Consider the following 12,731-nt stretch of genomic DNA (forward strand, 5'->3'; position numbering starts at 1 on the left):
CTTTAAAGAGTCCTCTCCTGCTGATGTTCAGGTGTATATCAGTATGTAGTGTCTCTACTTTAAAGAGTCCTCTCCTGCTGATGTTCAGGTGTATATCAGTATGTAGTGTCTCTACTTTAAAGAGTCCTCTCCTGCTGATGTTCAGGTGTATATCAGTATGTAGTGTATCTACTTTAAAGAGTCCTCTCCTGCTGATGTTCAGGTGTATATCAGTATGTAGTGTCTCTACTTTAAAGAGTCCTCTCCTGCTGATGTTCAGGTGTATATCAGTATGTAGTGTCTCTACTTTAAAGAGTCCTCTCCTGCTGATGTTCAGGTGTATATCAGTATGTAGTGTCTCTACTTTAAAGAGTCCTCTCCTGCTGATGTTCAGGTGTATATCAGTATGTAGTGTCTCTACTTTAAAGAGTCCTCTCCTGCTGATGTTCAGGTGTATATCGGTATGTAGTGTCTCTACTTTAAAGAGTCCTCGCCTGCTGATGTTCAGGTGTATATCAGTATGTAGTGTCTCTACTTTAAAGAGTCCTCTTCTGCTGATGTTCAGGTGTATATCAGTATGTAGTGTCTCTACTTTAAAGAGTCCTCTCCTGCTGATGTTCAGGTGTATGTCAGTATGTAGTGTCTCTACTTTAAAGAGTCCTCTCTTGCTGCTGTTCAGGTGTATATCAGTATGTAGTGTGTGTCTGTACTTTAAAGAGTCCTCTCCTGCTGATGTTCAGGTGAATATCAGTATGTAGTGTCTCTACTTTAAAGAGTCCTCTCCTGCTGAAGTTCAGGTCCACTTCATGTTGTTGTGCTGCAGTTGGAGCCAGTTGCATACGACCTGCTGGATATAATGACTCATGTATCTTTATGTGGAACAACATTGCACATGTTTATGATATATAATTCAATAATTCGGTACATGAAGAGATGAAGATGCAGCCAGTGGTTTTAAATAATTCATGCATTAGTTGTTTACCCTACAGTCTGTGAGAGGGATGATGTGCAGCAAGCCGCTCATTATTGCAAAATGAACCCTGACTGACAGTAAGATCCAGGACCTTGTAGGTTGCAGATTAGAACACACTCTGTGACTACACCAACACGCTACACAAAGCCAACACATAAATTAAGCAAGTTCCTTTGGAGCAGACCCTCCTCCGCCTTTTCCACTAAAATGAGTTTTTCCGAGCTCTGCGTTGGGCCTGGTGTTGGTTTCTTGAGTAATCTTTCAAGAACCCGTTTTCTTTTCCACCAAACGGAGCTCGATTTGAGCCACGTCAAGACTTCACCGTTTGGAAAGAGTGAGTTGTAGGTTTCTGTACATACTCCACAAAATCTAGGAATCATTGATGCCGACATTTGTCTCAAAGGTCTATGGATGTTAGGGTTGTAATTAGGCTGTAATGCCCCCCCACCTTTCTTAACACTGTAATGTAAATTCCCAGCTGAATGAACCCGCTTCCTGTGTCTCCTTCCTGTATAAAGTCATTGCTTGTCTGTGTAACTTGGTGAGATCTTGGTACTATTTGCTAGTGCAGGACCTCTGGCCTTTCCAGCTGGAAATAACATTGATTCTGATAAATGCTATAACTCTTTATTAAATAACACAACTTTGGTTAAAGCTTGTGTATTTGTTCTTTTCCTACCGGAAGGTGATTAAGTGTGGAATTTCCAAAACAAGCACACGCTGACCTGAGATTTATGTATTTGATTTATTGTTTGTGGACATCTGGGAGTCCTTCTTATCGTACGTCCCACTGGCGTACATTTGGCCACGGACCACAGTTTTAGTCACATTTAGTGCCCTGTTTGTCTGGTCTTGTTAATGAAGGATGTTGATTATACACTCTGAGTTAGTTAAAACCTCCGACCACAGAAGAGATCTTCAGAACAGGTCGGGCTGCGTCACCCCGTGTCTACAGCACATGTCAATTGTCCGGCCGTTAGCCATCAAGCCCTAGCTCTCCACGTGTCTCACTGTGTTTCCACTCCATTGCTCCAGAAGTTTCCATCACAGCCGCTTTTTTCTAAAAACGCACTGGGCACAGCACACAGAGTCCATCAACTCTACACGGCCGAGCACAGAGCGGCTGAAAAAGCACAAGACGTCATTGTAGAAATCGGAGGAGACCATGAAAACTATCATAAAGTGTTAGAGAAATCTCCCTGGTCCCCGGCTTGAGCTTGAATCTCAGGATCCATGTATCTGTGATCCTCTCCAGAATGGAAGTAGTCATCACATACAGAGCATCAACTAGTTCCTGAACAGTGTCCTTCACATGCTGATATCCAAGAGAGGGAGTTACAGTCACAAGATGGAGGAATAGAAAGCAGTATTCAATGTTTACTTCAGATTAGCTCCACGTCAGAAATGAGCATGCTTGTCATATTCTGGCTTTTTCAAAAGATTCTGGCTTTTTCAAAAAAATCTCAAAATGTTGTCTTTTTCAAAAAAATCTCAAAATGTTGTCTTTTTCAAAAAGATCCCAAAATTCTTTCTTGCAAAGTTGTTCTCAAAAATCTGCCTATTTTTCAAAAAAATTCTGACTTTTTTTCAAAGATCTCAAAATTCTGACTTTTTTTTTAAAATCTCAAAATTCGGACTTTTTCTCAAAAAACTCAAAAATCTGACTTTTTCTCAAAAAACTGACTTTTTTTCTACAAAAATGGGACTTTGTCAAAATTCAGATTTTTTTTCCAAATTCCCAACTTTTTCTCAAAATTCTGACTTTTTCTGAATACTTAAAAATGTTAATAATCACTCGTCACCGGCTTACGCTTCAATCTCAGGATCCATGTATCTGTGATCCTCTCCAGAATGGAAGGAGTCATCACATACAGAGCATCAACTAGTTCCTGAACAGTGTCCTTCACATGCTGATATCCAAGAGAGGGAGTTACACAGTCACAAGATGGAGGAATAGAAAGCAGTATTCAATGTTTACTTCAGATTAGCTCCACGTCAGAAATGAGCATGCTTGTCATATGTCTCTCTCCATAGAGGCTGAATCATCATGTTAATCACATAGCTATCATATGCCTCAAACAGTCCTGATGCTCTTCTAGGTAATCACACATCCTGTCATGGTCACAGCTACAGTTGAGATACCTTTGTTATCAGGCTACACTCATGTTGGAAGAGGACACTCAGGATAACAATGTGAAACAAATATAAAGTAGAACAAACAGATAATAAAGTCTTAGTCTAGTTGCAAGTTGAATGAAACGCCCTCCCCAGTTTCCTGCCCCTGCTTTGTGGACACAGGCCTTTAAGCTCCATTTCTACACAGAAGTACTTTAGGAAACAGCATAACAAACAACAGCATCTGACCTTCTTGCTGATTGGAAGACAAAAAACGTTTTCTGAGCGATCAATTGAAATCGGTTCCACACACACACACACACACACACACACACACACACACACACACACACACACACACACACACACACACACACACACACACACACACACACACACACACACACACACACACACACACACACACACACACACACACACACACACACACACACACACACACACACACACACACACACACACACACACACACACACCAGGAAAATGCAGTGGAAAACATTAATCTGCATTATTAGAGCTGCATCAGATGTTCCTGTCTGGATCCGAACCAAAGCGCTCTTTAAGGACAGAGAGCAGACAGAGACGGGTGGGTTTCTGCTCCACAGGCCGACACATTGTCCAGCGACTCAGCAACAGATACACCGGAGAAGTGTGTGTGTGATAGGGAAACAGACGTGTGTGTAGACGGACATAATGTGCAGAGTGTGTCCGTGTGCACTAACCCTGTCAGCGTGACCTCAGATCCACTGAAAAGCATTATTGAAACTGACTGGGTTGTCAGCAACAAATGGAGTTCAATAATCTGTCTTTAAGATTTATCCGGGATGTTTTTTATCCCCTAGTGGCCAAAGATAGTCTCTAAAATATCAAAAATAACCACCCAAGAAAAGTATCGGAGCTAAACTTGATATATTTAAGGGTTAGAACCAGAAACTCTGTCTTTACTCTGTCTTTACATTAATCAATGAACCCCAGATCCACTGGAAAGCATTATTGAAACTTACTAGGTTGTCAGTATTACCAGCAACACATGGATATCTGTAATCTGTGTGTCTCTGAGCTTGTTTTGGACGTGTATGTCCCGTAGTGGCCAAAGATAAAGTCTCTCAAATATTAAAACATAACTAAAAAAGATACCCATCAGTGTCAGAGCTCAGATCAGCAAATCCTCATATCTTAAAAGCTGGAACCAGAAACTCTGTCTCCACTTGGATTCATTTTTGGTTAATCAAGAGTTATTAACCTGTTAAGCCAAAGAGCCCCCGGTGGAGGGGGCTGGAGTTTCTTTTTTCACGAAACGGTGTCTCAGGGCTTCTTAACATTTAAAAACCTATGAATGTGTCATACCCACTTAACGGGAAGAAACTCAGCTAACTGACGATAAGAACCCTTTTTTACCGAAACAAAACACAAGTCTCACAAGAAGCGTCTAAATGAGCCCTGAGCGAAAAAATGCACAAACAAGATATTGATTAGCAAGCTGAGATTCCCCAGATTCTACAGGTACGATCATAACTCACGACATGGGAAACAAAACCAGACTTCACAACACGTAGCATTACAGAGGAAAAACGGCAATATGTCTTACCTTTTGCTGTTTTTGATCAAAAGTTGTGTTCAATGGCATTAAAACGATCAAAACGCTGCTGAAGGTTAAGCCATAGGTTAATCCAATGTGTCTGTGTCACTTTGAAATGATTTCTGATAATCCATCAGCAATAAACCTACTTTTCAGTTTTCAGATTTCAGAGCGTAAGATAGCTTTCGACTGCGTGCGAATAGCTTTCACTTCTCAATGGTAACGTTGGTGTGTATGTGGAACCTCCCCTTTGATTCTATTGGCTCTAACGGTTCAAAAGAGATGTCAATCATCAAAATCGACCGATGGGTTCCAGAGATATGGAAAATCCACCCAAATAGCCCCAAAGGTGGGCTTTTCTTTGCTAAACCTCTAAAAAAGGTCAAATGTCACTTGTTTTGATACAGGGTACTTATTCATTTCCTGATCCTTTAAACATTTTCTAGAATAAAAGAAAAATGTTCCACATCTTCAGACAGTGTTACATATTTTTCTGTCGCGGCTTGCTCCTATTTTTAACTTAAGATATATAACACTATTATTTATTCAAGAATGAACCTTGAACAAACGAATTATGCATCATAAAGAGAACTCGTTCTAACCACGGGTAAAATGTTGTTTCTTTGCTCAGTGATGGTTGGGATATAATGGAGCAGCACTGTGGGAAGGAGGAAGGTCAGGTCAGATTTAAGTGCCCTCATCAGTCGGCTGTAATTGACAGGAAATGGTCTCTGTGCTTATCACGAGCGGACAGGACTGCAACACACAGAGTCAAATCACCAACATCTGGCCCTGCGTTCCTCCAGGGAACCACCAACCCTCCCAAAGATCCACTTCAATCCTTTATAAATACCTAAATCACCAACTAAACACATGTACTGAACTTCTTTTCAATCTATACCCCGTTTAACTGTATATTTAAAGCCATTTCTCTCCAGTTCGATGCAGAAATGCGCTGCGGAAATACTGAAAATGTGCCCTCAGATTCACAATAACCACAGCCCTGTTCAGGCTTTCTGCGATGGTTCTTTCGGATGTTCCTACGGGAGCACGGGGCAGGGGAATTCATTCAGAGTCACAACACATTGAGGAAACGTTGCATTGTTTGTTCATTTGTTTTTGCACAAAATGTCAAGCATTTAAATAAGCTCTGGTGTTATACCATCAGAGAAACCTATTGTCCCCATTTCAGGACATAATTTCTTTCAACGACTACAGCTGTTTAATGACAATGCTTTGGTTTTCATACTCTACTAAACCTGCATTCATTTTGTAAATTGTGTAACTTAGTTATCTCAAAGTGGACCTATCATGCTATATTTGAATAACATAGTGTAGGACCATACCTATATAAGGCATATTTATACTTTTTATTTTTCAAAATACCAAACAGATCATGCATTTTAGCCATTCCTCATTTCGCTCAATTGAACACTGTCTTTGCATCATGGGCTGATTCTGTGAGAACAGCACCATCTACAGGCCTGGCATATGTACTACAGCGTCTCCTGCGCTTTCCAACGGCAATGTCCGTGGCTGTCTCCTCCTGATTGGTGGAGTTGGCCCAATAGCCGTAGCGCCACTTCTGTGACGTCATAGAAGTGTTCAAATCTGGATCAGTCTGTATCAGATCCGTTGCAGCCCCTTTTTTAGAGATTTGGGTATGGAGGAAAATAGAGAGGGTTGTGTTTTCTGACACTTGGTGAGTTCCCTGGAACACCGGGGACACATGTTCATGTAGAAAAGAAGTACAAAAGTGCATTTTGCTTGATAGGTCCCCTTTAAATGTTTTTATGCATGCCTCTTAGTTTACATTAAGCTGTCTGTGGCTCTTTCCTGCTGTAACAAAGTAAATGTCCCCTCTGTGGGATGAATAAAGGTTTTCTGAATGTGAACAGGATTGAAAGTAACAAGAAGTGCTAAAATGCTGACTCCAGGTTTTAGGACTCACTCTTGCACCAATGCAGATCAATAGAGAGTAACCCCCACTGTAATTGCTGCGCTAAAAGCCATCTCTGTTGTAGTAAACCCTGTTTCCAGTATCAGCATTACGCTGAAGCTCTGAAATATAACACCTTGTTCTGAACATTTGTGTCCCTACAGTCCCTCCGGTCCCTCGTGAAGAGCAGTTTATTCAAAGGTTCAAAGGTTGTATTGTCATGTGCTCATCAGATACAGTGTGGAAATGGCAATGAAATCCTTCTGACCTGAGCTCCCCCAACAATGCAACATGTATAATAACATACAAAATAGTGCAAGAGGTCTATATACATGTAAATAGAATATGATGTACAAGAACAGAATGTAAAATTAAAATCATGTACATAGCGGTGATAACTATTTATATAAATAAGTAGATTAGAGTCACTGAGGGTTAAAACCGTTTAGACAAAACCCTGACGAGCACATTCTCACTTGTTCTTTTGGCAGATCTTTTCCTGCTGTAACAAAAGCCACAGTTCCCCTCTGAGGGACGAATAAAGGGATTCTGACTCTGAGATGTGTTTACTTATTAGGCAAGGCATGTCTATGTTTATATAGCACCTTTCAACACAAGGCAATTCAAAGTCCTTTACAAAAAATGAAAAACATGAAGACAGAGCATTAAGAAATAGTGTCGCGGAAACACATTGTAAAATGCCATTTAAAAACAGTCATAAAGCAAAAGACATTAAAATAGACATAAAAAATATACGGATAAAAGTTACAGTGCGGTCTAATTTATGAGTAGCTTCATTAAAAGCAGCGGCAAATAGAAAAGTCTTCAGCCTGGATTAAATTAAAGGAGAAAACACCTTGTTTCTATTATTCTTTGACTTGTCTCAGGAGCAGTATTTCTTCCAGTGTAAGCCTGGCTCTGCATTAAAGGTCTCCTATCATGCAAAATGCACTTTCTGATGTCTTTTATACATAAACATGTGTCCCCGGTGTGTCCCCGGTGTGTCCCTGGTGTGTCCCCGGTGTGTCCCCGGTGTGTCCCCGGTGTGTCCCTGGTGTGTCCCTGGTGTGTCCCCGGTGTGTCCGGAGACTCACAAAGTGTATAAAACGATTTCTCTTTTCCTCCGTACCCACATCTCTAAAAACGGGGGAACAACGGAGCTGATCCAGATTTGCTGCGTCATGACGATATATCTGAAATGTGGGCGGGCTTTACACCCTCGGGCCAATCAGAAACGTTGCTGTCAGAAACAATGAAAGACGTGTTCTGGAAGTAATATGGTCTGTGTTTACATTAGCATGCTAACACTCAGAGCTAACATGTACTGGAGAGAGTGTGTGTGAAGAAGCAGGAAATCAAAAGGAAGTCACCTTGTGGTAAACCTGAGAGAGAGAAAGAGTTTGAGCTCCATCCTGTTTCAGAGAGAATCCTTGATGTGGTTTGGAACACGATGTGGAGTTTCATCACGGCAGCATTTAGCTGAGTTTCTGTTGGTATGGCCCTATAATATGTTGTTCAAATAACGTATAAAAGGTGAGCTTTAATGACACAGAGCACGAGACAGGAGAAGTCACTGCGGTTGGTTTGTTGTTGTCTCAAGAGTCCTTCGGAGCAGCTCTTAGTCGCTGGATGTTTGATTGAGGGGACAGAAGGCAGAGGTAAAATTAGCCCGAGGGTGTTTTTCAGGAAATACCTACAGATCTGATAGGAGGACTGTAGTTTCCATATAAGGCAGCAGGCTCTGACCTCTGTTAATAAATGTCCTGTCGGGAGGCAGTGTGGGAACCGCTGTGTGTTTGTGCTGCTCACAGATTTATACCTCCAGATAGAGGAAGAAGCAGTGAGGTGGATTTATGAGTCCCTTACTAAACCTCCGCTCAGTGACAGCACTTTATTACCCCGCAGCAAGAGGCGTTTTCTCTCAAAGTCAAATTCAGATTTGTTCCTGGTTAAAAATCTACAAAGCAAGGTCTTGTTTGTGGATCTCGCAGATTGTAATCTTTTCTTCACAGGTGTTTTTTATCTTGCTACAGCTTGCCTTCAGTTGCATGTCTAACACAAATCCTGCGTTGAATAAATCTAAATAAATCTGAATTCATCGAATATGTTTCCATCTTATTTCAAATGTATTTGTTTCATATTCATGTAGACGTAGTTTAGACACGAGGAGCTGCACATAATAATTACTTTTATGTAAAACAGCCAATCTTTTTTATACCACCGCTTTCTGACATGTTACGTTTAAATATGCAAATGAGACATTCTCTTATTAGATATATGCATTCATTTCCATCACAGCAACATGACCATGTGAGAAAGACGGGTTCATGTTGTTTCATGTTAGATTCTGTACAGGTAAGGGTTAGAGGGGAATCTCTTTGCATCTCTCCATAAATCAGAAAACACTGACCAACAAAAGTTACGTGCTGCATGTTGTCAGTGATAGTGTCTGTAAATGAGTGTGTGAATGAGTGTGTGAATGAGTGTGTGAATGAGTGTGTGAATGAGTGTGTGAAAGTGAAAGGCTTCAGAATATAGAGAGGAAAGAGTGTGTTCAGTTTGATGTGTGTGAGGGACAGGCCTTTAAAGATCTGGACTGTAAAACTCATACCTGTTGTACACACTGCAGGGGAACAGAGTCAGATATCACCATGAACCCCTGATGTGTGAGGATCAGGAGGGTTTTGTTTTCTGACGCTTTGTGAGTCTCCTGACACCGGGGGCACATATGTATGTATAACAGACATTAAAAAGAGCATTTTGCCTGATAGGAGACCTTTAATCAAAAGACTACAGCAGGTTGCTGCTAAGCACCTTCCTCCATTCTGGAAATGTGCCGCGTCATTTAGTGCCGCAGACTTTCCACTGTGGCCCCGGGGCATCGATCGGATCACATTTCTGTCTGTGCTGCAGTGATGGAGCCTCAGGCAGATAATGTCCCTCTGACCGTCTGATAGAGGAGCAGATAATGTCCCACTGACCGTCTGATAATGTCCCTCTGACCGTCTGATAACGTCCCTCTGAACGTCTGATAACGTCCCTCTGACCGTCTGATAATGTCCCACTGACCGTCTGATAACGTCCCTCTGACCGTCTGATAACGTCCCTCTGAACGTCTGATAATGTCCCACTGAACGTCTGATAACGTCCCTCTGAACGTCTGATAACGTCCCTCTGAACGTCTGATAACGTCCCTCTGACCGTCTGATAATGTCCCACTGAACGTCTGATAACGTCCCTCTGACCGTCTGATAATGTCCCACTGAACGTCTGATAACGTCCCTCTGACCGTCTGATAATGTCCCACTGAACGTCTGATAACGTCCCTCTGACCGTCTGATAATGTCCCACTGAACGTCTGATAACGTCCCTCTGACCGTCTGATAATGTCCCACTGAACGTCTGATAACGTCCCTCCGAACGTCTGATAACGTCCCTCCGAACGTCTGATAACGTCTCTCCGAACGTCTGATAACGTCTCTCCGAACGTCTGATAGCGTCTCTCTGAACGTCTAATAACGTCTCTCTGAACGTCTGATAACGTCTCTCTGAACGTCTGATAACGTCCCACTGAACGTTTGATAATGTCCCTCTGAACATCTGATAACGTCCCTCTGATAACGTCTCTCTGAACGTCTGATAACGTCTCTCTGAACGTCTGATAACGTCCCACTGAACGTTTGATAACGTCCCTCTGAACGTCTGATAGCGTTCCTCTGATAACGTCCCTCTGAACGTCTGATAACGTCCGTCTGAACGTCTCTCTGAAAGTCTGATAACGTCCCTCTGAACGTCTGATAACGTCTCTCTGAACGTCTGATAACGTCCCTCTGAACGTCTGATAACGTCCCACTGAACGTCTGATAACGTCCCTCTGAACGTCTGATAACGTCCCACTGAACGTCTGATAACGTCCGTCTGAACGTCTGATAACGTCTCACTGAACGTCTGATAACGTCCCTCTGAACGTCTGATAACGTCCCACTGAACGTCTGATAACGTCCCACTGAACGTTTGATAACGTCCCTCTGAACGTCTGATAACGTCCCACTGAACGTCTGATAACGTCCCTCTGAACGTCTGATAACGTCCCTCTGAAAGTCTGATAACGTCCCTCTGAACGTCTGATAACGTCCCACTGAACGTCTGATAACGTCCCACTGAACGTTTGATAACGTCCCTCTGAAAGTCTGATAACGTCCCTCTGAACGTCTGATAACGTCCCACTGAACGTCTGATAACGTCCCTCTGAACGTCTGATAACGTCCCTCTGAACGTCTGATAACGTCCGACTGAACGTCTGATAACATCTCTCTGAACGTCTGATAACGTCCCACTGAACGTCTGATAACGTCCCTCTGAACGTCTGATAACGTCCCTCTGAAAGTCTGATAACGTCCCACTGAACGTCTGATAACGTCCGTCTGAACGTCTGATAACGTCTCACTGAACGTCTGATAACGTCCCTCTGAACGTCTGATAACGTCCCACTGAACGTCTGATAACGTCCTACTGAACGTTTGATAACGTCCCTCTGAACGTCTGATAACGTCCCTCTGAACGTCTGATAACGTCCCACTGAACGTCTGATAACGTCCCTCTGAACGTCTGATAACGTCCCTCTGAAAGTCTGATAACGTCCCTCTGAACGTCTGATAACGTCCCACTGAACGTCTGATAACGTCCCACTGAACGTCTGATAACGTCTCTCTGAACGTTTGATAACGTCCCTCTGAAAGTCTGATAACGTCCCTCTGAACGTCTGATAACGTCCCACTGAACGTCTGATAACGTCCCTCTGAACGTCTGATAACGTCCCTCTGAAAGTCTGATAACGTCCCTCTGAACGTCTGATAACGTCCGACTGAACGTCTGATAACATCCGACTGAACGTCTGATAACGTCCCACTGAACGTCTGATAACGTCCCACTCAACGTCTGATAACGTCCGTCTGAACATCTGATAGCGTCCCTCTGAACGTCTGATAGCGTCCCTCTGAACGTCTGATAACGTCCCTCTGAACGTCTGATAACGTCTCTCCGAACGTCTGATAACGTCCGACTGAACGTCTGATAACGTCCCTCTGAACGTCTGATAACGTCCCACTGAACGTCTGATAACGTCCCTCTGAACGTCTGATAACGTCTCTCCGAACGTCTGATAACGTCCCACTGAACGTCTGATAACGTCCCACTGAATGTCTGATAACGTCCGTCTGAACGTCTGATAACGTCCGTCTGAACGTCTGATAGCGTCCCTCTGAACGTCTGATAGCGTCCCTCTGAACGTCTGATAGCGTCCCTCTGAACTTCTGATAACGTCCGTCTGAAAGTCTGATAACGTCCCTCTGAACGTCTGATAAGGTCCCTCTGAACGTCTGATAACGTCTCTCTGAACGTCTGATAACGTCCCTCTGAACGTCTGATAAGGTCCCTCTGAACGTCTGATAACGTCTCTCTGAACGTCTGATAACGTCTCTCTGAACGTCTGATAACATCCGACTGAACGTCTGATAACGTCCCTCTGAACGTCTGATAACGTCTCTCCGAACGTCTGATAACGTCCGACTGAACGTCTGATAACGTCTCTCTGAACGTCTGATAACGTCTCTCCGAACGTCTGATAACGTCCGACTGAACGTCTGATAACGTCCCTCTGAACGTCTGATAACGTCTCTCTGAACGTCTGATAACGTCTCTCTGAAAGTCTGATAACGTCCCACTGAACGTCTGATAAGGTCCCTCTGAACGTTATCGACGGGCGACGTCTGATAACGTCTCTCCGAACGTCTGATAACGTCCCTCTGAACGTCTGATAACGTCTCTCCGAACGTCTGATAACGTCCCTCTGAACGTCTGATAACGTCTCTCTGAACGTCTGATAACGTCCCTCTGAACGTCTGATAACGTCCCTCTGAACGTCTGATAACGTCCCTCTGAACGTCTGATAACGTCCCTCTGAAAGTCTGATAACGTCCCTCTGAACGTCTGATAACGTCTCTCTGAACGTCTGATAAAGTCCCTCTGAACGTCCGATAACGTCTCTCTGAACGTCTGATAACGTCTCTCTGAACGTCTGATAACGTCCCTCTGAACGTCTGATAAAGTCTCTCTGAACGTCTGAT

General features: G+C 43.1%; 1 protein-coding gene across 1 annotated transcript in view; it reads left to right on the forward strand.

Annotated features, from left to right (window-relative positions):
* The window catches only part of LOC307013493 (atrial natriuretic peptide receptor 1-like), a gene marked incomplete at its 3' end in the record, with an annotated part of 25,638 nt that extends 23,471 nt beyond the window's left edge, over nt 1-2,167 (forward strand). Inside the window, exon 4 of the mRNA XM_079640893.1 lies at nt 1,988-2,167. Coding sequence (XP_079497019.1) covers nt 1,988-2,167 — 180 coding nt within the window. The remainder of the gene's footprint in view (nt 1-1,987) is intronic.
* Nucleotides 2,168-12,731: the final 10,564 nt, after the last annotated feature.

Source organism: Notothenia rossii (assembly GCF_949606895.1).
Source record: "Notothenia rossii genome assembly, chromosome: 7".
NCBI classification, from domain to species: Eukaryota; Metazoa; Chordata; class Actinopteri; order Perciformes; family Nototheniidae; genus Notothenia; species Notothenia rossii.